Source organism: Dendropsophus ebraccatus, chromosome 8, assembly GCF_027789765.1.
Source record: "Dendropsophus ebraccatus isolate aDenEbr1 chromosome 8, aDenEbr1.pat, whole genome shotgun sequence".
Taxonomy (NCBI): domain Eukaryota; kingdom Metazoa; phylum Chordata; class Amphibia; order Anura; family Hylidae; genus Dendropsophus; species Dendropsophus ebraccatus.
Genome location: NC_091461.1, coordinates 17,010,683 through 17,036,568, shown reverse-complemented (window position 1 = coordinate 17,036,568; position 25,886 = coordinate 17,010,683). Strand labels below are relative to the sequence as shown.

General features: G+C 44.9%; 2 protein-coding genes across 5 annotated transcripts in view; one reads left to right on the top strand and one right to left on the bottom strand.

Annotated features, from left to right (window-relative positions):
- LOC138798427 (C-type lectin domain family 7 member A-like) overlaps nt 1–25,886 on the top strand; it is a 468,314-nt gene that overhangs the window by 390,911 nt on the left and 51,517 nt on the right. The window lies entirely within an intron of this gene.
- Nucleotides 1–25,886, bottom strand: part of LOC138799128 (early activation antigen CD69-like) — a 57,365-nt gene that overhangs the window by 6,794 nt on the left and 24,685 nt on the right. For 3 of the 4 annotated variants that reach the window (XR_011364224.1, XR_011364223.1, XM_069979938.1), the window contains exons 6-10: nt 25,371–25,421; nt 21,506–21,562; nt 18,399–18,476; nt 8,780–8,961; nt 8,551–8,660 (exon numbers count right to left, since the gene is read on the bottom strand). Coding sequence is in view for 2 of the 4 variants with exons in the window: in XM_069979938.1 (XP_069836039.1) it covers nt 8,551–8,660; nt 8,780–8,961; nt 18,399–18,476; nt 21,506–21,562; nt 25,371–25,421 (478 nt within the window). In the remaining 2 variants the exon portion in view is untranslated. The remainder of the gene's footprint in view (nt 1–8,550; nt 8,661–8,779; nt 8,962–18,398; nt 18,477–21,505; nt 21,563–25,370; nt 25,422–25,886) is intronic. The other variant, XM_069979939.1, reaches the window with a different exon arrangement.

The following is a 25,886-nucleotide window of genomic DNA, read 5'->3' as shown; positions in this document are numbered from 1 at the left end:
TACTGCTATTGCCATTTTGGCTGTGGTAATCATACCCTATGCTATAATATTTCGTATCTGAGCTTATGCTAAGGCTGAATGCCTTCGGGAAAGATGGTGCCCACAATGCTGTCCCGCATTCCATGCTGTGTACTGAATTACATTGTAGTATTGCACTGTTTATTCCATATATGTGGAACATATTCTCCTTATACACCATGTAAGGTAAACGTGGCTACACTGCATCTTACTTTGGCCAGTAGTAGGAAGTTGATCATATTTTGAGTGGTTTTAATTGTTTGATCTCATGTGATTTGTGGATATAAGATTGGTTTATAGATTAAAAAAAAAGGTTGTTAACTGCAGTCCATATTTGTCTGCTCAAAATCCATACAAACAATGGGGGAAAAAGAAACATACATGCTAAATCTGTTATCCTTGGTGGGTTTCAGGACTCCCACACTACCAGGTAACCAGGCTAACCATTTCTAGTGTCCCACAACGTGTTTCTTCTTTTCTTACACCTTGGTAAAAGTGTTTCATTCTAGTGTCACAAGTTAGGACAGGAGGCCGCTGTACCTTACTCCAACCACTAGATGTCACACTGCACAGCTGCAGTCCCCCAGATTCAGCTACACACTCTTCTCTCTATAGTAACAACTTCCCATTAGTTAATTAGTGCCTGGCTACAGGCCAGGAAGAACGTGAATATAGTTTGATCCAGACCAGCTAGTTACCAAACCTCTATGGGTCACTAGACCAGACCTCCAGGGAAGCCGGAGACAAGGGAGTCGTCATCCTTGCCTACTCTATGGATCCAACTAGACACAGGACAGTCGACCACCTTGAGAAAGGCAAGGACTATGAAGACTGGACCTGCATTAGAGCACAGTGCCAGAAAGCCACTCTCTACTGACTGACACTCACTAAGACTCATCCCTTTAACACCTAAACCAATAAAAAACAAACAAAAAGTGTAGAATATTGGTAAAGTGAACTTTTTTTTTCCCTTTTATTAAAGAATTAACCATACAAACATTAAAAAACAATCCATCCATGTCTGGATACCACCGCTATTTTTCTACATCTTAAGCCAAACATCTTAGGCGTTTCGCCTCATGACAATTCAAAAGAGAGTTAACACATCATATCTCCTCCCGGAGGGTGCCTATCCATGGACGCCATCAATTCATTACATCTCTGTTTTCTCTTCCCCTCAACTAGTTGCACTTTAGACCTTCATGTCCCAGCCGGTCTCCTCCACCGTGCAGGGGACCGCAGGAGAACAGAACCTGCCCCCACATACTCGGGTGTCCCACTCGCCCCCCCTCGGCTCCTGCCTCCGCCAGAACGAGAAGGAGTGCAATCACCAGCGTCAAATAAACATAAAATAAAATAAAAATATAAATAACCATAAACCGTATTTTTCTTGTGTCCGGCCTTGTACATACTTCATTCATAATGCATACCATCTGGGAGCTCAGCCCTCCAGGGTACCGAGCCACCAGTGGAGCGTTTCCCAAACACTCCAACACCACCACCCACATATATTATATAGACTTGTGGTGTTGCTATGGGGCAGGCTGTCTGGACACCAACAAAGGAACCCTTCATTGCTCCCGCTCCAGCTTGATGTCTCACATTAACTCATCAACCAACAGACCGCCAATTTAAATAATAATAAAATAAAATAATAACTAAATAAAACAAAAAACAGAAAAGAAAAAAAAACGCACAGCAAAACAACACTCATCCTCTTCCTCCAGCTGAGACCGGAGCCTGAGTCTCACGACATAGGCTCTGAGTCATGAGACACAGGTCCAGACCCCCACAAACCTCCCGCCCTGAGATTGGCGTTCAGGAGCCACCCCCTCCGGTTACAAATAACATCTCTCCTATTACACTTTTCTGTATATTAATTATCAGAGGTGCCCAGACATGGTCTTAATACTACTTCCCCCCCCCTTAAAAAAAAAATGTGTAATCTTGTGCGACCCATTAAGTGATATGTTCTTTCCTATACCCCATATGTCTTCCCATTCTTCTTATGTAATTTCTCCTATATCTACTTCCCGCTTAGCTCTACTTGCATGAGTGACTAACTCCTTTCCCTCCTTTACCAACTTAACTATCCTAGCCATCACCCTTCTTTTGGAAGTGTCCCCTATCATATAATCAATCCACTGTGAATCTTCTTCTAATAGATTATCCATGTGGTCTATTTCCATACTAACTTGCCTCAGTTGCAAAAAAATAAAAATAACAATTTCCTTCAATCCCTTATTCACCCTTTAATTCTTCTAATGAGCGCAATCACCCCTCTTTAAAAAACTGTGTCACATACCTCAAATTATATTTTTCCCCAAACCTCCATTCATGATTTCTTCCCAACTCTTTAAACCTAAAATTATTAAACATTGGGGTACACCTAAATACTCACTCCAAACCCAGTGCCTTTTTAGTTTTTTCCCAAACTCTGTGCAACAAGTCTAACAATGGCCATCTCTCTCTAGTCCTTCGACCAAACTGTCCTGACTCCGCAATTTCCCATATATCCTTCAATCCCCATTTATTCTGCTCCACCAAATTCTTCATATCTGAAAACTCTCTCCATCTTTTCATATACTGTAATTGAGCAGCCAAGAAGTAAATCCTAAAATCCGGAACCGACAAACCTCCTTTATCCTCATCCTTATATAGGTGCTCCATTTTTATCCTGGGCTTTCTGCCCCTCCAGATCAAATCCCTCACCATAGCTTTTAGCTGCTTAAATATTCTTTCCCCTAACTATATTGGACTATTGGACCAAACAAACAAGATCTGTGGGAGGATGATCATTTTCACTAGACTTATCCTATCCGCCATACCTACTGGCAGACCCATCCACACTTTTGCTTCAGATCTTATTCTTTGTAAAGTTGGGATTACATTTAATTCCATATACTTATGAGTGTCCCTATCCACCAACACCCCCAAGTATCTAAAGGTCTCTCCTGGTCTCAAACACCTCAAATTATTATTGGAAATCTCTCCATCTAGTGGCATTAAGACTGTTTTTGCCCCGTTAAAACTAAGTCCCGACAAGGCTCCAAAACGTTCTATTGTATTTATTATAGTATCCAGGGAATTCTTTGTATTCTCCACGTACAGGAGAACATCATCTGCATAGAGCGATATCTTGTCCTCTCTCCCCTGACATCCAAACCCCTCCACCTCTTCCATTGCCCTGAGTCTATTTGCCAAGGGCTCGATGAAGAGGGCAAAGATATGGGGAGAGAGAGGACAACCCTGACGTGTTCCCCTAAATAAAGGAAACCTTTCAGTTTGGGATCCATTTATAAGGATTGAGGCCATAGGACTCCTATACATCAGCTGCAACCAACTAATGAACTTTTTTTTTAAATCCATATTCCCTCAGGAGTTGCCACAGGAAGGACCACTCCACTCTGTCAAACGCTTTAACGGCGTCCAGCGACAGAATGGAGCGGTCCCGCCCCTCCCCATTTTCCAATTTACCAAACAATCTACGTGTATTGTCTATCACCGACCTTCCAGCCCTAAACCCACACTGATCATCCGAGATTAAAGAGGGAACTACCTTCACCAATCTATTTGCAAGCAGCTTCGCCAAGATTTTCATATCTGTATTTAGCAATGAGATTGGCCTATAGGACCCGGGATCTGCTGCCTCTTTACCTGGTTTGACAATGAGCGAGATTGTGGCCTCATACATAGAATGTGGCATTCTGCCTTGTGTCTGAATAAGTCTAAATAATGATAACAATCTAGGGACCAATACTATTCCATATTTTTTATATACCTCAAAAGGGAGGCCGTCCGGTCCCGCCGCTTTCTTTCGAGGAGCCGCTCTCACTACCCTCCAAACCTCCTCTTCACTAATTTCTGCCTCTAAACCATTTGCTGCTTCCAATGATAATCTGAGGAACGCAATCGCTCTCAAATACTCCTCAATCTCTCCTTCTTCTACCTCCAGCTGCGATTTGTATAATTTCTTATAATACTCAAGGAATATCTTCTTGATCCCTTCTTCTTCCTTAATTACCTCCCCATCCTTAGCTTTAACTGCAGAAATACCTATCTGACCCTCGTTTTCCTTTATCATCCTTGACAGAAACCTACCCGGCCTCCCTCCCTCCGCAAACCTCCGCTGATCGTCGAAAAATATTGTTTGTTGTGACTTCGCCTCCATCATCTCCCTATATCTTAATCCCAACTTCCCACTTAACCTTATCTTCCTCCTTCCTAGTAAGTACATACTGCCATTCTGCTTCTTCTAACTGATCTTTTATCTCTTCCTCCTCTGCTCTAGCTTTTTTCCTAGTCCTTGCTATACGCTCCACAAAGATTCCCCTTAGATGTGCTTTTGCTGTATCCCAAACTATATCTTCTGCCGTTGTTCCCAGATTGATTAAAAAAAATACATGTATATTATTAATTATTTCGGAATCCTCTCCCCAAACTTCCAGCCAGTAGTGACTTAATCTAAATCCCCCACTCCTCCCCTCTCCTCTCTTTTCAACCTTACCAGGATAGGGGAGTGATCCGAAATACTCCTTTGCTCGTATTTTACCTCTTGCACCCAGGAGATCATTCCTCTAGAGCTCAACACCAGATCAATCATTGACATGAATATGATTTCCCATTTGGATTACAATGCCTCCAGATGTCTAGCCACCCCAATCCCTCAACGTACTTCCCTAAAGGAGTTTCACCTCTAATATTACTCTCTCTATTCAATCTGATTCTATTCCTTACCTCCTCCATCACACAATTATAATCCCCCAAGGCCAACACTGGGACATCTCCCTTGTCCTCCAAGAACTTACATAGGTCTAATATAGGGGCAGCAGAAAAGGGGGGCAGCACATAAATAAACGCCCGCACCATCTGTTTACCATCTGTTATACATATAAAAAAAACAAATCTTCCTTCTTTATCCACCCTATAAGATAGTATCTCACAAGGAACCCACTTGTGTATTAACACACTTACACCCCTAGCACAACAAGAAAACGTAGAGTGAAATGCCCTGCCGATCCACTTCCAACCCAGCAGATTACGTTTCTCCTTTACCAAGTGTGTTTCTGCCAAACAGATGATCCCTGGAAGATGTTTCAATATAACCTTATAAATTGCCGCCCGTTTCACCCTATCCACTAGCCCCCTAACATTCCAGTACAACAATTGCATACTCATTTGTGATCCTTAGAGTCATATTTGAGCTTCTGTCCAAGTGTCCAACCCCCATCAAAAATTAGGAACAAGTAAGGGAGAGAGTCCCGAAAGAAAAGAAAAAAGAAACTACAAAAAATTACCAACCTTCCTTCCCCACCCTCCTCCCTCCATCAAAACCCCTAAGAAACTACAAAACATTACCAACCTTCTCTGCCACACCCACCCCTCCCCCCCAAATTCCCTCCCCTCCTCCCTCCCTCAAGGGAACTCTGTGGGCCCTTTCTATTCCAAACACTTCTGACAATCCTTCATTGGGGAAATTTTCCAAAAACAATTTTTTTCATAAACTTAACAGTTTTCACCCTCAACTTTTTCTGGAAATACAATAATTCTTAAATTACACCGTCTACTTCTGTCCTCCAACTCTCTCACCCTCTCTAGAGTCTGCTTCTGTAGAAGTGACAATCTTTCTATCTCTTTCCCCATACCAGTGGTCTTGTCCTCCATGTCACTCAGCCTCTGTTCCACCTCCCCAATTCTTTCCCTTATTTACCCCAGATCTTCTCTGATTAAAAAAATATCCCCCCTTCAGTGGCGTAGCTATAGGGGTCGCAGCGGTCGCCATGGCGACCGGGCCCCTACGCTAGGGGGACCCGCACGGCCCCCCTTGCCACTTGTCTCTGAGCATCCTGAGAAGCTGCGGCTGCGCAGCTTCTCGGGATGCACAGATCGCTTTGATGTTCCACCTGCACAGTGAGCGGGCTGAACATTAAAGCGATGAGAATACAGGAGCAGGACCTGTCAGCGTCCTGCACCTGTATTCCCTCCCATAGGCTGCCGGCACTTCATACCAGCAGCCTATGGGACGCCGGGACGTGACCTCTCCGGCAGGCAAGATGAAGCCCGAAGAGGAGGATGAGCTGCTGCCTGCAGCCACACAGCGCGGATGAGGTGAGTAGGAAGTTTGTTTTTTTAGGGGCAGAGCAGGGGGCATTATTAGTATATGAGGGCACCTCTGGGGACATTACTAGTTCATGGGGGCACCTCTGGGGGCATTATTAGCTCATGGGGGCACCTCTGGGGACATTATTAGTTCATGGGGGCACCTCTGGGGGCGTTATTAGTATATGGGGGCTCCTCTGGGGGCATTATTAGCTCATGGGGGCACCTCTGGGGGCATTATTAGTATATGGGGGCACCTCTGGGGGCATTATTAGTATATGGGGGCACCTCTGGGGGCATTATTAGTATATGGGGGCACCCCATATACTAATTCTCCTTTGCCCCAACACAGTACTAACTATTCGGCCCTCCAGACTCAGTTCACACCCCTCCTCCCTCCTGGGTATGAATTAGACCATATACTGCATTAGTCCAGCCCTACAGGATCGTCCAGCTCTACCCAAATTCTTCTCCTTATTGTTGTATTGTCAAAGTTCCAACAATCCTCCTTCCTCTCCGCGGTGACTCTGCTCCCAGGAAGCACCTCCGGACGCCGACCTTTCACCTCCACTGCTCGTCCCGAACTCGCCCTCTTGCCACCTGGTCGACTTCCTCCAATCCGCGCTGCCTGCCTTCCACTCCGTCCGTCCCTCCTCCGATCCCGCGCCTCAGCCTTCAACCTCATAATGTACGCGCTCAGCCAGACCAGACCTCCTCCTCATGCCTGCATGTGCCTGTACGTCACCACATGTCGGAGCTGCGCTGGTGAGCGTCGTCACGTTACGCTACGCTCACATGCTCCGCCCCGTCTTGTCCCTGCCACTGCTAAAGTGAACTGTATGCCATTACCCCAATGGATCTCAAAAACTTTTGATTTTCTCCCTGTGGTCATCATAGTCATGGGTAAGTCAACGAAAACAGTAGCCCAGACGTACTAATGTGTCGGTGTCACAATTTCCAAACACTAAAGCATTGGACTTTCTTCACACTTAGGGTGGGTTCCGACTACGGAATCCACGCGGATAAATTCCTGTGGATTCCGTTACTCGTACCCGCTCGCGGCAGCGCTTCTCTGCCCGTGCCCTAGAGACCATTCTATGCACGGACATGTCCATTCTTTTGGCGGATAGTGGAATCGGCCTGCCCATTGAATGGTGTCTATGGAGTTTTATTGGGCTGGGCGAAGATTTCCAAGTAAATGACTTCTTTTAAATCGCTTCGAAAAAAGCTAGGTAAGCATAACTGTACTACGGGCGTATGTTCGCGGTTCGAACGCATCCGGCCGAATGTCAAATTTTCCCACGGCCGTAGTTTCAGCCGCACATGTACGGCGGCATACGAAATGCGGCCGGAATCGTACGCAGTGTGAACATAGCCTAAAGAGGTATTCCACTAAAAAAATTCTTTGCAATATTTAATAGTACCTAAAAAGTACCTACACCATTTTTGATCATTTTTAGGTGTCTCATCCCATGTCAGCACAAAAATGCTGTTACACTGAGACTTCTCTGTCTTGTTTACAAGACGAGGTCACATGTCCTCTGTCTCTGTTTTGGGCTGGGTTGTGTAAATATTTACTGCTGCTAACCCAGCCCACTGCAGAGACACAGGACAGTAAAGGCTTGATTGTGGAGGGGGGAGGGAGACATAGGAGGTGTGGTGCATGCTGGGAGTTGGAGTCTCCTGGCCAGCGCCATATTGAAAAGCATGACAGAATTTTAAAAACTTTGATATGGAGACCAGAAGCATGCAGAAATGCAAGAATAGTGTCAAAACTCTCAGGGGGACACGGTGAGTACAACAGGGCTGCTTTTGCAATTCTTTTTTTTAAACTGCATTGGGTACCCCTTTAGGGGGGGGGGGGTTCACACGTAACGACTCGCAGCGGAAATCTCGCAGCGAGTTTTGCAGCGAGACCCGCTACGAGTCGAAGTCCTGGCAGGTCACAGTTACTACATACTTGCAGCGGTCTGAAAGACCAATGCGAGTATGTAATGCAGCCGCCCCCTTAACCCCTTCCTCCACTCCCGCCTGGTCCCGCTGTCTGTATACATTACCTCTCTCTTGCTGCACGGGTCCCGGCGTCCTGCTCTCCCGCCCAGCCAATCAGTGGCTGCAGCTGGGCAACACACTGATTGGCTGGGCGGCAGAGCAGGACGCCGGGACCAGTGCAGCAAGAGAGAGGTAATGTACTGTATACAGGGCGGAGCGGGAGCCAGGCAGGAGCGGAGGAAGGGGTTAAGGGGGTGGCTGCATTACATACTCGCATCAGACCGCTGCAAGTATGTAGTTACTGTGACCTGCCAGGACCTCGGCTCGCAGCGGGTCTCACTGCAAAACTTGCAGCGAGATTTCCACTGCGAGTCGTTACGTGTGAACCCACCCTTAAGGAAATTGTTTAGCCCTATGTAGTATAATTATAATGAGACTTACAAACTCCCATCATACAGTGTTCCATTAGTCCATATCCAGGCCTTATTATCGTCTGTACGTCTGAGGCCGATCCAGCAGTTCTCTTTACCCTTAATCCGGAACAAAAAATGCTGCCAATAATAAAAATAGATCTCAGTTATTATACTGTATACAATCCTGTGTGGACAAATACTGGTAATACAGTTAATCACTCCATGTTTCTTCCATATATTATATGTGAGTTACTCACCAGCTCCTTCTTGTTATCTATAATCGACAGTGATGCATCATGGGAGCTACAGAATCTCTCGCTGTTGCTCCAGGTGTCATATTCTGTAGAAATGTAATAACACTTTCCTCTGTACTGTATCCAGTCACCATCACATGGAGCAGATTTGTGGCTCTTGGTTTCAGTTAGTCCTGTACATTTACCTATTTATGGCCAGAATAAAAGAATTCATTGCTAAATATGCAAATTACAGGTCAGTTTTGAATAAATGTATATATATATATATATATATATATATATATATATATAGATCACTGACGCATAGGGAAATATAAAATATACCTTTTATTCCTCTTGCTTTAAAATTGTATTTAAAAATAGAAGTGTATTCCTAATTAATCAAAAACACACAAAAAGGTGACCTACAAAAACAAAAAACAAAAGTTCATGTGTACTCTATTACATTATATTCTTCACGGCCATCATCTCACTACCAATTATTTACAGGTAGTAAAAGAGCGTCATATCACTGTAGTCTGGTGCGCCACTTGCATTCGGCTTACACCAGAAACACAGTATATTGCTGAATATCTCTATTGCACTGTTAGTTATTATCTTATTATTATTGCACTCTTGTATTTTTCTTATTGCACATATAGTTATTGCACTTGTTTTCTGTTTTCCTTATTGCACATAACCTCTTCTTTCATTGCAACAGATATAATGCTAAGGTGCAAGATCCATCTTTATATAATTTCATTATACGATACAGACAAAATAAATTCTCAAAAAATTTTTCTTTTTAGAAAAAGACTTCCCTTATTTTCATTGGAGTCCATTCATTCATTTGTTTGATATCCTACGCGTTTCCTGTGCGATAAATCTTCCGGGGTTAGTTGCGCTTTGTATCAGATGGATTCACTTGTGAAGAGCACTGATGATGGCCGCACACTGACTTCTGCTTCACAGCCTCCTTTTATATTGTCCATGATCCCGCCTCTCCTTTTGATGGACGTTCTAATCAGCCACTCCGCAGTTACACACTCCTCCAGTCAGCGTGAACACGTCAGAGCGACGTTAATGTTCCGTCCGGGGTCCTGATCATGTGACTATTACACAGTTTAAATCATGTGATTCTACCCTGGAACGCTATTTGCGTTCCAAGTTCCGCTTACGACTTGATGTTCTTTTACTCTGGATAGATCATGGTTAACCGATGAGGTAAGACTTCTCAATATATTTATTTTAGAGCAAACGTCCACAGTTTCTTTCATCCATTCAGTGGTATAGAGTTACAGTAGTTTTATAGCTTTTTGACACTTTCTGACTCTTAAGCCCATCAATGTCAAAACACCACCAATTGGCGATTACGGATATATTGATGCGTTTGTTGAGGTGGTAACAAGAGAATTGAGAGGATAAGCCATCCGATAAAGGGGGCAATATTGTATTGATGGCCAGGGAGGAATATGACGCTATGTGTCTTGACCTACTAAGTGACAAAAACTGTTATAAAAAGCTGAGATCAGATCCGACTGACGCATATAAAGAAAAACTTGGTTTAATACTTGACCAGGCCAAGCAGAAAAAACTGATTGATGAAAATGAATTTAAGTATCTAAAACCTGATATCCCGAAAATTGCAAGTTTCTACAGCATCCCTAAAATTCATAAGGGGTACCCCCCCTAAGAGGACGTCCCATAGTGGCGGGAATAGAAAATATTACCCAGAATGCTAGCCAGTATGTGGACGTCATCTTGAGACCATTTGTGGAATCATTACCCTCCTATATAAGGGACACTACTGATGTACTCAGGAGAATTGAGGGAGTACAAGTGGATGGTGGAGTGTATCTTGCCTCGTTGGATGTAGGGGGGTTGTACTCCTCCATGCCCCATTTAGGGGGAAAGCAGGCTGTAAAATTCTTTCTCAATTCTAGAGGTACACAATATATGGCCCATAATGATTTTGTCCTTGATTTATTGGATTTTATACTTACCAGCAATTATTTCCTCTTCGGAGACGACCTCTTCCACCAGCAGCGGGGTACAGCGATGGGGAGTCCCTGCGCCCCTTCATACGCTAATCTGTACCTCGGCTGCTGGGAGGATCGGGTCGTCTTCGGAGAGGAGATGCTGGAATGGACTTGCCATATAGGCCTTTGGGTAAGGTTTATAGACGACATATTGCTAACATGGACGTCAACGGTGGAGAAATTTCATGAATTTGTGGGATGCCTCAATGCCAACCAACAGGGTTTGAGATTCACTCAGACCATCAGTGATAAAGAAGTGATTTTTCTGGATCTCAAAATCTGGATTGGAGAAGGAGGGGACCTCATGAGTACAGTCTATAGAAAAGAAACCGCTACCAATTCCATCCTCAAATGGGACAGCTGCCACCCCAGGTCTCAAAAAACCGGCATACCGGTGGGGCAATATTTGCGTGTGAGGCGAAATTGCTCCACGGTGGCCGAGTTTAAAGAAAAAGCAGGGGATCTGAGAGATAGATTACTGAGGAGGGGGTACCCCAAAAAGGTGCTGAGATCAGCCTACTGGAAGGCATTAATGAGGGACAGGAATCAACTATTACAGCCCCCAAGGATAGTGGACACAAATCAGGAAGCCACTACAAGAATAATTGGTACATACGATGAAAAGGCAGAACAGGTCAGACAGATACTGGTACGGTACTGGCCATTGCTGAAATCAGACAGGGTAATTTCTCACCTTATTCCCGATTATCCTCAAGTCACGTATAGAAAAGGGAGAAATTTGAAGGAGAGACTGGTTCACAGCTATCTACCTACTAAAGAAGGGGAACAAAGAAGAGAAGTGGAAGTGAGAGGCACCTATAAGTGTGGACACTGCACTATGTGCAAATATGTCAGTCAGAGCAAAACATTCTCATCTACTACTACGGGTGAAACATATACGATGCGGAATTTTGCGAATTGCTCCACAGAAGGAGTGGTGTACTTGCTCACGTGCCCGTGCCCTAAGGGATACGTGGGCAAAACATTTAGGTCGCTAAGGAAAAGACTCAGTGAGCATATAGGAGATATTAAAAACAAAAGGGAGACACCAGTTGCACTACACTTCCTGGAGGCACATGATGGAAAGGTGGATGGACTGAAATGTCAGGTGTTGGAAGTGATTGAGCGGACAAGACGCCTTGGGAATTACAACAAGTTGTTATTGCAGAAGGAGGCCCAATGGACTTTCAGACTGAACACGGTGAAGCCAGAAGGCCTCAATGATTTTATATCATATATGTGCTTTAAATGAGATGTGTCAGAAAGTGTCAAAAAGCTATAAAACTACTGTAACTCTATACCACTGAATGGATGAAAGAAACTGTGGACGTTTGCTCTAAAATAAATATATTGAGAAGTCTTACCTCATCGGTTAACCATGATCTATCCAGAGTAAAAGAACATCAAGTCGTAAGCGGAACTTGGAACGCAAATAGCGTTCCAGGGTAGAATCACATGATTTAAACTGCGTAATAGTCACATGATCAGGACCCCGGACGGAACATTAACGTCGCTCTGACGTGTTCACGCTGACTGGAGGAGTGTGTAACTGCGGAGTGGCTGATTAGAACGTCCATCAAAAGGAGAGGCGGGATCATGGACAATATAAAAGGAGGCTGTGAAGCAGAAGTCAGTGTGCGGCCATCATCAGTGCTGTTCACAAGTGAATCCATCTGATACAAAGCGCAACTAACCCCGGAAGATTTATCGCACAGGAAACGCGTAGGGTATCAAACAAATGAATGAATGGACTCCAATGAAAATAAGGGAAGTCTTTTTCTAAAAAGAAAAATTTTTTGAGAATTTATTTTGTCTGTATCGTATAATGAAATTATATAAAGATGGATCTTGCACCTTAGCATTATATCTGTTGCAATGAAAGAAGAGGTTATGTGCAATAAGGAAAACAGAAAACAAGTGCAATAACTATATGTGCAATAAGAAAAATACAAGAGTGCAATAATAATAAGATAATAACTAACAGTGCAATAGAGATATTCAGCAATATACTGTGTTTCTGGTGTAAGCCGAATGCAAGTGGCGCACCAGACTACAGTGATATGACGCTCTTTTACTACCTGTAAATAATTGGTAGTGAGATGATGGCCGTGAAGAATATAATGTAATAGAGTACACATGAACTTTTGTTTTCTGTTTTTGTAGGTCACCTTTTTGTGTGTTTTTGATTAATTAGGAATACACTTCTATTTTTGATTACAATTTTAAAGCAAGAGGAATAAAAGGTATATTTTATATTTCCCTATGCGTCAGTGATTTATGTCATTAATGGGAAAGCAATAAGGACCAAACACTGTGTCAGTACATATATATATATATATATTAACACTATATACAGATAAGGCTCTGGTAAAAGTCTCATTCTAGCATCACAAGTTGGGTCAAGAGGCTGCTGTATCTTACTCCAACCGCTAGATGTCACACTTCTTCACAGTAGAAGCTGCAGTCCCCCAGGTTCAGCTACACACACACACACACATTTCTCCTTCTATAGTAACAACTTCTATTGAGTTCACTTAGTTAGTGCCGGGCTACAGGCCAGGCAGAACGTGTATATAGTTTGTTCCAGACCAGCTACTTACCCAACCTCTATAGGTCACTAGTACAGACCTCCAGGGAAGCCGGAGACAAGGGAGTCTCCCCCCTTGCCTATTGGATCCAACTAGACACAGAACAGTCATCCACCTAGAGAAAGGCAAGGACTATAAAGACTGGACCTGCATTAGAGCACAGTGCCAGCAAGCCACTCTCTACTGACTGATGCTCAGCAAAGTAGGAAGGATATATAACACTACACACATACACAGATAAGGCTCTGTATACAGGTCCACTGGTCAGGGGGAAGGGCACTAAACTCTATCACTTCCTGGAGACTGTTAGTGTATGGCCACCTTTTGTCAGTTAATTTCCAGCTGCCATAAAGCACACACCCTGTTGCACTGTTCATACAGACCAGCAGCTCCCAACTGGGGTACCGCGAGAACCTGCCAAGTGTGCCGTATCCCGGTGGGAACTGTGGCACTGTCACTTTAAGCATCCCTAAAAGTTGTGGCCGTGCAGCTTTTAGGGATGCACCTTTCACTTTGATGTTCCGCCCGCTCACTGTAACGCGGGGTGAGCGGCCTTAACATTGAAGTGAACAGAAAGTAGGAGCAGAAACTGTCAGCTTCCTGCTCCTCCATTCAATCCCATAGGCTGTCAGCACTTTATGCCCACAGCCTATGGGATGCCGGGACATGATGTCTCCAGCAGGCACAATGATATGACGTCATCATGTCTGCTGCAGGATCCGTCCCAGGGGCTCACAAGCTTGAGGACAGAAGATGGAGAAGATCTGCTTTGTACATTCACACAGCCAGAATTAGGCGATTGTGATGTTTGTTTGTTTTTATTGGTACAAAGCAGGTGGGGGAACATTATTACTATGAGGGGATCAGCAAGGATGACATTATTAATCTGGAGGGCACAGCATGGACTACATTAATACTATGAGGGGCACAGCAAGGACTACATAACTACTAAGAGGGGCACAGCAAGGACAACATTATTAATGTGAGGGGCACAGCATGGGGGACATTATTAATGTGAGGGGCACAGCATGGGGGACATTATTAATGTGAGGGGCACAGCATGGGGGACATTATTAGTATGAGGGGCACAGCTTAGGGGACATAATTACTATGATTGGGCACAGCAGGGGGGACAGTATTACTATTGAGGGCACAGCAAGGGTCATTATTAATATATGGAGGGAACAACATGAAAGATATTATTACTATGCATGGCACAACAAGAAGAGGCCATATGAGGAGGGCTTTATTACTGAGGGGCACAGCATGAGGGGAATTATTACTATGAGGTGAATAGCATAGGGGACATTATTTGTATGAATGACACAGTAGAGGGGACATTATTACTATGAAGGACACAACAAGAAGGGCATTATTACTATGAAAGGCAGATCCAGGGGACATTATTACTATGGATGACACAGCAGGGGGGACAGTATTAACATGGAGGGCACTCAAGGAAGGGAGGTATTACTATAGAAGGCACAGCAGGTGTGTAATATTAATATAGGGGGCATTATAATAGACGGTGCAGCAGTTGGCATTGTTATTATGAGAGGCACAGCATTATAACTATATGGAGGTCACAGCAGAAGGCATCATACTATGGAGTGCACAGACAGGGGCATTACTGAAATATGGAGGGTGAAACTATGGGGGCGATAAGCAAGGGGCATTATTATATGGTGGGGGGAACCATGGGGGAACAGCAGGTGGCATTATTACTATATATAGGGGGGGGGGAGAGCAGGGGGATTTTTACTGTGGAGGGCACAGAAGAGGGCGGTGGAGGGCACAGCAGTGGGCATTATTACCATGTGAAGGGCACATCAGAGGGCATTATTCCTATATGGAGGTTGCAGCAGGGGACACTATTATTGTATAGGGGCACAGCAGGGGGCCATTATTACTATATGGGGGCACAGCAGGTGATCTTACATACAGGTGGCAACCCACATACCTACTCACTTTTGGACCCTATAGGAGGGAGAAAGGGAAGGCAGTTGCTAGAAATATGTGGAGCTTAAGATATTTGTCTGGCAGGTACTGAAGAGATGAATTCTAGTTAGAAGAAATCGTCATGATGGTCTGGGCCAGACAGAGATTAAAAGGGAAAAGTGAACAACTTTAAGATTAAAGCAAACATCACCCGTGAGTCACTGAATAACATTTTTTTTTCTTCTTTTCTTTAGAACATTATTTGGTTGGGTTGCCTTGAGGTGGAAAAGGCTGGTAAACACTGATATAGACAATACAGGAAGGGTAGATGTGTCAAGAAATACATTTTAGAGCTTTACCACTATAATGTACAAGGCCAGTTTTTCAAATTTCACCCATCTCATTTTATGTGCTAATAGCTTTGTCATGTTTTAACTTACCCAAGTGAGTCTGAGATCATTTTTTTTTGTAACACATTGAACTTTGTGGTTTACATACTAAGCAATTATTTGTAAAAATCCCCACATTTCATGACAAATTGGAAAACTCTGCATTTTTGAAATTTGGAATTCACTGCTTGTAAAAAATATAGTTCTGCCACTTTTAGGCCAGGTTCACACAACGTATGACACCAGCCGTTCTGTAACCTGGTCGTGTCACAGAACGGCTGGTGTCAGTGAAGTTTATCCTGGCCGGTACGGTAGAGCTGTATTGGGGAGCCTAATATTATATAGAGGCTGCAAAGAGGGGGCCTAATATATAAGGGCTGTACAAAGAAGCTTTATACAGTATGAGGGTACAGATGGGGCTAAACACTGCATGGAGGCATAGAGGTGGAACTAAAATGTTATGAAGGCATAGAAGAGGCATACTACTATATGGGGGCTGCACTGAGAGGCTTAATACTGTATTGGAGCACAGAGGGTGCTTAATACTGTATGGAGGCATAGAGGTGGGAATAATATTACACAAGGGCACAGAAGTAGTCTAATACTTTATGGAAACTGCAAAGTGGGGCCTAATACTATATTGGGGCTGCACAGAGGGGGCCTAATACTTTGTAGAGGTTGCACTGAAGGCCCAAATACTATACTGGGGCTACACAGAGGGGCCTAATGCTATGAGGGATGCACAGGGGAAGGGGCCTAATGATGTGTTTGGGCTGCAATGAGGGGGGGGGGGGTAATACTTTATAGGAGCATCACTGACGCACAGAGGGGGACTCACAAAGGGGACTAATATTTAAAAAGTATCGGCTAAGAGGTGGACTAAAACCATATGAAGGATACTCAGGGAAAGGGGCCTAATCATGTATTGGGGCTGCACTGAGGGGGCCTAAGGCTACAAACCCACTTGGCGGGTCTGCAGCGAGTCCCCTCGCTGCGTATTTGCAGCGAGACTCGCTGCAGATCCCGGCCCTATACTTTTAATGGCAGACAAACACGCAGCAGGGATGTACATCCCTGCAGCGAGTTTGTCTGCAGCCCACCCCATTAACGCCCCGGCCGCCCAATGTCTTCAGCAAGCCGGAGCGGGGACCAGGTGAAGTATATGCTCCAGCCAGCCGCCCGCAGCCCCGGCAGCCCGATCGCCCCCCCGCAGCACCGATCGCCCGATCGCCCCCCCCCGCAGCACCGATCGCACGCCCCCCAATCGCCCCCCCCTCCCCGCAGCACCGATCGCTTGCACGCCCCCCTGCAGCCCCGGCCTCCCGATCGCCCCCCCCCGATGGGGGCTGCAGGGGGGCGATCGGTGCTGCTGGGGGGCGATCGAGCGGCCGGGCTGCAGGGGGGTGATCGGTGCTGCCGGGGGGCGATCGAGCGGCCGGGGCTGCGGGGGGGCGTGCAAGCGATCGGTGCTGCGGGGGGGGGGGGGCGTGCGATCGGTGCTGCGGGGGGCGTGCGATCGGTGCTGCGGGGGGGCGTGCGATCGGTGCTGCGGGGGGCGTGCGATCGGTGCTGCGGGGGGGCGATCGGGCGACCGGGGCTGCGGGCGGCTGACTGGAGCATATACTTCACCTGGTCCCCGCTCCGGCTTGCTGAAGACATTGGGAACCGCCGGAGCCGGGATCAGGTGAACTATCAGCTCCGGCGGGGTTAATGGGGTGGGCTGCAGACAACCTCGCAGCAGGGATGTACATCCCTGCTGCGTGTTTGTCTGCCATTAAAAGTATAGGGCCGGGATCTGCAGCGAGTCTCGCTGCGAATACGCAGCGAGGGGACTCGCTGCATACCCGCCAGCCTAAAACTTTATGGGGGCTTCACTGCTGCACAGAGGGGGACTAATATTAAAAAGGGGCTGCACGGTGGAGGAGTAATACTAATGCAAGGCCACTTGCAACTTTCAGGGCAATTTGCAACAACGGCCGTGATTAATGCAGAAGATATGTTGTGTGAAAGTAGCCTAAGTTAATCTGTAAGTTTTAGTTCTTCAAATGCTGGTGGGTGGAACCTAACAGCACCAAAATTTCTGTATTTTGTCAAAAAACATAAATTCATATACATGTGAAACTTAGTATCAATAGAAACTAGACATCTTCCTGCAAAAAAATAGCCAAAAACAGCTCTGTCATGTAAAAGATAAGAACACTAGGGATCTTGCAGTGTGGCAAATTTTTGTCATTTTTATCTTTTTTTTAGGAAGATGGTTTCTATTGTGGTAATAGTAAAAAAAAAACTATACAGGTTTGGTATCGCTATTATCCTAGTGACCCAGAGAATACATTCATTATGTTATTTTTACCACATACTGAATAATGTAAGTTTAATATTTAAAAATAATTTTTTCCAAATTTTTCATGATATTTTGAGGTTTTTTACACACACAAAAAAACACAAGATAGTGACCAAATTTTGCCCCAATACAAGTACAATATGTCATGGGAAAAAAAATCACAGAATCGCTAGCATACGTTAAGGCATCACAGAGCTATAACCCCATAAAGTGAGACAGGTCATATTTAGAAAAAATTGCTTGGTTATTAAGGCCCACACCAGCTGCAGCACCAAGGGGTTAAAGTACAGACTTCAAACAGTGAATCAATCAGAGCTAAAAGTAAAGGTAAATATCGATACTTACCTGAAGTAATGGCAACGATAATGACCACTACTATCAATCCGATTATCACCAGCAGCAAAATAACATTTACCAAACGCTCTGCATAAAAAAAGTAAAGATTGACACTTGTGTCTTTACATCCTGGATTTATAAAGAATTGCAAAGACAGTAAGCAAAGTTACATGCCCCAGATATACTGTACATAGATTTGCCTCTTTGTATACAGCAAAACCACATGCCAAAACTATACCTGTCTGGAATGCATGTGACAAATACAGTGATTGTTCTGATCAATTAAAGGGATTTCTATTATGGTCCACCATTATTATTATTATTTGTAGTTGCAGGTTTGCCCGGTGGGCGTCTACTTTTCCCCTTCATTAGCGAACTTGTATGTTACTTGGTGGGTGGGAAATTAGATATGTCTATTCCCAGCAATCTGTTCAGTATGTGGATGCACAATCTATTAACAATGTCCTCCTCAATAGAGCATTATTACTATGAGGAGGGCACAGCAGATGGCATTATTACTATATGGGGGGCACAGCAGGGGGCATTATTACTATATGGAGGGCACAGGGGACATTATTACTATATAGAGGCACAACAAGGGGGCCTTATTACTAAATGGGGGTACAGCAGGGGCATTATTACTATATAGAGGGCACATTATTACTATATGGAGGGTACAGAAGGGGTGTTATCACTATATGGGGCACAGCAGGGGGCATTATTACTATATGGAGGGCACAGCAGGGGGCATTATTACTATATGGAGGGCACAGGGGACATTATTACTATACAGAGGCACAAAAAGGGGGCCTTATTACTAAATGGGGGTACAGCAGGGGCATTATTACTATATAGAGGGCACATTATTACTATATGGAGGATACAGCAGGGGCGTTATCACTATATGGGGCACAGCAGGGGACAGTTACTATATAAGGGTACAGCAGGGGGCATTATTACTATGTGGAGCAACAGCAGGGGGCATTATTATTATATGGAGGGCACAGCAGGGGGGCATTATTACTAAATGGGAATACAGCAGGGGCATTATTACTATATGGGGGCACAACAGGAGACATTATTACTATATGGAGGACACAGCAGGAGATATTATTACTATATGGTGGGCACGGCAGGAGGCATTATTACTACATGGAGCACACATCAGGGGCATTATTCCTATATTGAGGGCACAGCAGGAGGTAATATTACTATATGGTGGGCACAGTAGGAGGCATTATTACTATATGGGGGCACAGCTGGGGCATTATTACTATATGGAGGGCACAGCAGAAGGCATTATTTCTATATGGAGGGCACCGCAGGGGGCATTATTACTATTTAGGGAACAGCAGGGGGCATTATAACTATATGGAGGGCATAGCATAGGGCTTTATTACTATAGGGGGCATGGCAGGAGCAATATTACTATATACGGGGGACAGCAGGGGACATTATTACTATATTGGGGTACAGCAGGGGCATTGTTACTATATGGAAGGCACAGCAGGGAACATTTTTATTATATGGGGGCACAGCAAGGGGCATTATTACTATAAGGGGCACAGCAGGGGTGAATTATTACTTTATGGGGGCACAGCAGGGGGCATTATTACTATATGGAAGGCACAGCAGGGAACATTATTACTATATGAAGGCAGATCAGGGGACATTATTACTATATGAAGGCACAGCGGGGGCTTTATTACTATATGGAGGGTACATCGGGGGCATTACCACCATATGGGGGCTAAGTAGGGCACATTATTAATACATGGGGGTACAGCAGGGGGCATTATTACTATATGTGGGGCATGGCAGGAGGCATTATTATTATTGTATAGGGGTACACAGCAGGGGAATTATTCTTATATCGAGGGCACAGCAGGGGGCATTATTAGTATATGGGGGAACAGCTGAGGAACTGACATACAGGGGGAAACCCACATACCTACTCTCTTGACTGCGCATGACACCAAACAGCACAATTACTACAGTTTAAGGGCCAGTTCACACTGAGAAGACATGGTGCAATTACGCGGCGAAATGGGAGAGTGCGCGCTAACATGTTAGTTCTTTGATCGGAGAGGAGAGGGAGCGGACGAGCGCGCACTCTCCTATTCACTTACAGCAGCAGACTGAGCGCGACGGGATTCCGCGGCGGAGAGCTTCGCCGCGGAATTGCGCCATGTTTCCTGGTCTTTAGACCCTATAGGAGGGAGAGAGGAAACAAAATTGATAGCAATGTGAGGAGCCTTAAATGGTTGTCTTGCAGGTTCTAAAGGGATGAATTGTAACTGCAAGAAGTCATCATGGTGGTCTGGGCTAGATGGAGAGAAACAGGAAAGTGATGTCTCAGATCAAAGAAGACGTCACCTGTGAGTCACTGAAGGGTTTTGTACAACATTATTTGATAGGGGTGCCCCAATGTGAAAAAGGTTGGGAAGCACTGGTTTAGCATGTGGTCCACAATCTTCTGACTGGAGAGTATGTTTGTGCTCAATGGTATTGCAATTTAGACAGTGATTATGTTTCTTTCTGGGTGTGACTACTACACAGGGGTTACTTTGCTAAAGATACACTCCCAAATATTCTAAGCAGGGCTCGTGGAATTGCTACTGTATTTTTTTCACCAGGGACAACCTTGGTTAAGAAAAGTCACATCTAGACCTCATCAGAGAAATCATGTCTTGCATTTTTTACTTACATATTTGGTGACATCTACTAGTATTGGCAGAGAATCCAAATGTTTTTAGGTCATCATCTCCTATTACCACGCCTACACAGAAATCTCTTGACAAACGTAAAGGGGGATTCTCACAAAGCAACGTTGGTAAAATCAGAATTTTACCACATTATACAGTATTTAATGTAGTGCAATCTTGCTGTTTAGGTAAAATGACCTACATAACAGATCTTACTCCTCCATGGACCTGCTTTTTGTTTTTTGTTTTGTTTTTTACCAGTGGTTCTTCCATTGATATATAGGTTTTATGTAGTCTCTTGTGGCACTTTCACCATCAAAAAACTGTTAGAGCCTGTATGCAAAATAATAAACATAAGTTTTACCGGTTTATTTGTGAAGAAAAGTTATTAAAATGGAACTTGTGACTCACCAAAGCTTAACTTCCTTGAGGTTGTGTTGTTTACTTTTTCTTGTTGAGTTCCGGTGCCTGTGATTGAAAGAAGGTAACATGTTAGTACCCGTGCTTTGGACCCCTTATCAGATTTCATCCCTGGGCTACTTCTGCCTCTCAGACCTGTTTAGACTTATGCTGTCACAAGTGTTTCAAGTTATTTTACAGACCTTACCATGTCAGACTAAATCCTCATGGCCTTACTCATGGAAACACTGAAGAAGAAGGGTTCTGGGTGGCTTTGCCCCCTCCTGGTAAATTGTCATATTGATATATTGTCATCTTGACCCTCCAATAACCCTTCCCAAAGAAGAGAGCAGAGCAGGTTCCAGGTTCATCTACAGCAGGGGTGGGGAACCTTTTCCATGTCGAGGGCCGGTCGGGCCTTAATAAAATCATTCGAGGGCCGCACTCAATGTTATACCGTGCGCGGCAGTTAGTAGCGGGGGTTTGCAGCACCCGAACAAGGCAAAGTATTGTTCCCCTAATGCCCCTGCTATTGTAGTTAACCCTCTGTGATGCCCCTTGTACCTGATTTGAATCCTTAGTGATGCCCCTGGTAGCCTAGTTAACTCCTCAGTCATGTCCCTGGTGGCCTAGTTAACTCCTCAGTCATGTCCCTGGTGGCCTAGTTAACTCCTCAGTCATTTCCCTAGTGGCCTAGTTAACCCCCCAGTCATGTCCCTGGTAGCCTAGTTAACCCCCCAGTCATGTCCCTTGTGGCCTAGTTAACCCCCCAGTCATGTCCCTGGTGGCCTAGTTAACCCCCCAGTCATGTCCCTGGTGGCCTAGTTAACCCCCCAGTCATGTCCCTTGTGGCCTAGTTAATCCCCCAGTCATGTCCCTGGTAGCCTAGTTAACCCCCCCCAGTCATGTCCCTGGTGGCCTAGTTGACCCCCAGTGTCTGCCCCAAATGAAAAAAATAAACATCCCACTCACCTTTCCTCCGCTCCCACGCTGTCCAGGTCCTCTTCTCCCTCCTCTCTTCTGTGCCGGTCTTCTCCTGCAAGCGGCGCGCGATGAAATGACGTCATTGCGCGCGGCCCGCAGGAGTCAGAAGACGTGCGCCGCTCTGCGCCGCGCTGGTGAGGCAGGAGCCGGCATACAACACATCTTCCTGTGTCTGTGCCAGCTCCTGCCTCACCAGCGCGGCGCACGTCACAGGAGGGCAGGAGTCAGAAGATGTGCACCGCTCTGAGGGGAAGGAGCCGGCACTCACAGCATCCTCCTGGTAGCTGTCACAGACACAGGAGGATGCCGTGTGTGTCGGCTCCTTCTCCTCCAGAGCGGCGCATGTCACAGGGGAGCCGCGGGCCACATCCGGAGGTGTCAGGGGCCGGATGCGGCCCGCGGGCCGGAGGTTCCCCACCCCTGATCTACAGTGTCTCACAGGCATCTTTGCAGACTTTCTGTTTGGTAACATCCAGTCAGTGTCTTGTTTTACCTGTGTTTTATGTATTTATACTGTGCTATAATATTTTCCTATTGAGTGAGTGTATTGTGTCAGGTGTGGCTAGGAGTGACGGCTTAGGCTGGGTTCACACTACGTTTTTGCAAAAAAAGGATGCATTTGGGTGCATCTGTTTTGATTCGTTTTTCTATTGACTTCCATTGTTTTTTTTTTTGCGGACACAAAAGTAGGGTTCAGTTTTGATCCCTTTTTTTAAATGATGGAAGTCAATGGAAAAACGCATCAAAACAGATGCACACAAATGCATCTGTTTTTCATCTGTTTTTTGCAAAAAAATGGATGAAAAAAACGTATTGCAAAAACAAATTGTGAACCTAGCCTTATGCACATACACAGAACAAGGAACATTCCAGAAGGTAGATAGGAAGACTCTGTGTGAAGATTCACATTTTTGTGCCATAACTGTCCATGGCAACCTAATCCCTGCCAGTACAAGGCTAATTTGGCAAAGACCTCCTATCTAGCCCCTATCTACTGCTACAGATTTTTTCACAGTTGTGATATCTACTATAACAGTACCAAAGCAATAAAAAAAGGGAAATTTTGGCAGCACATCTATGACTCTGTTTAAACTGCAGGTTACACGCTGCTTGTGGCTTAAGTACAGACAAAAAACAAAAGGTGCAACAGCGACCCACAGGTGCAAGGGACTACTGTATATACTCCTCCCAGTGTACACAAGGTAAACACCTGCTCTGTAGATATTAAAAATAAAATAAAAAAAAATATATATATATATTTTTTTTTATAGCACCTGTGGGTTGCTGTTGCACCTTTTGTTTTTTGTCTGTACTTAAGCCACAACCAGCGTGCAACCTGCAGTGTGAAAAGAGTCATAGATGTGCTGCCAAAATTTCCCTTTTTTTCTGTTGAATGTGGGGGGTGTGGCTACCTCCTGTTGGCCTGCACTCCACCCATGTCCCAAGACTACTATAAAAAAGATCATTTGGTTCCTTTCTGCCCAGTTGTAGGCTTATTCAGCCCAGGAGAGGCCATTGCTAGTGTAAAAATGCTAGAGTATTGACCACGTCTCGAGGACGCCTTAACGTGGCGACATGGTACACTCTGTTTGATCAAATAGTTTGCTAAGATCCTCACTTTTCTAAAAAAAAAAATAAATAAATAAATAATATTTTATTTTTAATATCTACAGAGCAGGTGTTTACCGTGTGTACGCTGGGAGGAGTATATACGGTAAGCCCTTGCACCTGTGGGTTGCTGTTGCACCTTTTGTTTTTTGTCAGTACCAAAGCAATGTTATTTTCAAGTAAAGTTAACCCCTTCAGGACCAGGCAAATTTTCGTTTTTTTCTCCTTGTGTTTAAAAGGCCATAGCACTTGCATTTTATCACCTACAGACCCACATAAGCCCTTATTTTTTGCGCCACTAATTGCACAACATACTTTTAAACGCAGCTGTCAGTTTTGACAGCTACATTTTAAAGTATAATTAGCGGGCGTTCGGACCGCACCCGCTAATTGCCATGGTCCCGGGCTACAAGCAGCACCCGGGATCGCGGCAGTTCAGAGCAGGGTCGCTGCGCGGCCTCCCTCTGAACGCCCCCTCCCGCATCAGGACGTACAGTTACACCCTTATGTGGGAAGGGGTTAAGCGTTGTATTAGTGGGTCATCTCTGTCGCCGCACCCTACACCTAACACTAGCTTTACCTAAGGTCCAGTGCCCATGCCTCTAGGGGTGGATGTTACCACTCCTGGCCACCGTGAGAAGTGCCCCCAAAACATCAGAGCCCACGGGCTGGTTCAACACCAGTATCCAGTGACCCAGGCCATGGCATAATTATTCATGATGCTAGGAGCTCAGAGGTCCACTCCGTGGGGTTTCTCCGGATGTGTTCATTATCCCTATCTTTACCAGATGTACCCACATAGCCTAACTTTTTTTCTTTGTAATGTTCTTCTGACCTTAAATGGATGACATGGGTGAGAATGATTTAATCCCTAGGGTCATCAAGGTAGACTACACACATTTGGAATGTGCTACCAATACTCCTTTTTGAGGACAGGCATTGCTTCTCCCATACATTCTGCTTTAAACAGCTCACCGATGGACCATAAATTACTCATTATGATTTAATTCAATGTTTCTCTATGGTTTCAATAAATTTGTTTATTTAAAACCTAACTATGGCATTCAAAGGACTGAATTGAAGATAAATCTTTGCATGCCTTCTAGCATTCATAGTGTGTATCTGAACATGCTGTTTGTTTGCTTTTTTTACCGGTGGTTCTTCTATTGATATATGGGTTTTATGTGGTCTCTTGTGGCACTTTAACTATTATGCAAAATAATAAACATAAGTTTTATAGTTTTATTTGTGAAGAAAGGTTATTAAAATGGGACTTGTGACTCACCAAAGCTTGACTTCCCTGAAGTTGTCTTTTTTTCTTGTTGATCTTCAGTGCCTGTGATTGAAGGAATGTCAACATATTAAAACCAGTGTTTTGGACCCCTATACAGATTTCATCCCTGGGCTACTTCTCCCTCTAGAACCTGTTTAGACTTATGCTATCAAAAGTGTTTCAAGTTATTTTACAGAACTTACCATGTCAGACAAAAGAATCCTCATGGTCTAATGGTGTGTTTACTAGGGATGGTCCGAACCTGCCGGACAGGAACCCGAACGCTCGGCAGCAGATTCCCGCTGTCTGCCCGCTCCGTGGGCGGATCCAGCGGGAGGAACGCCTGGAAAACTGGGATACAGCCTATGGCTATGGCTGTATCCCAGTTTTCCAGGTGGTCCTCCCGCTGGATCCGCCCGCTCCACGGAGCGGGCAGACAGCGGGAATCATTACTGAGGGTTCGGGTTCGTACGAACCCGAACCGAACTCGGTTCGGACCATCCCTAGTGTTTACACAAAGAGATTTAT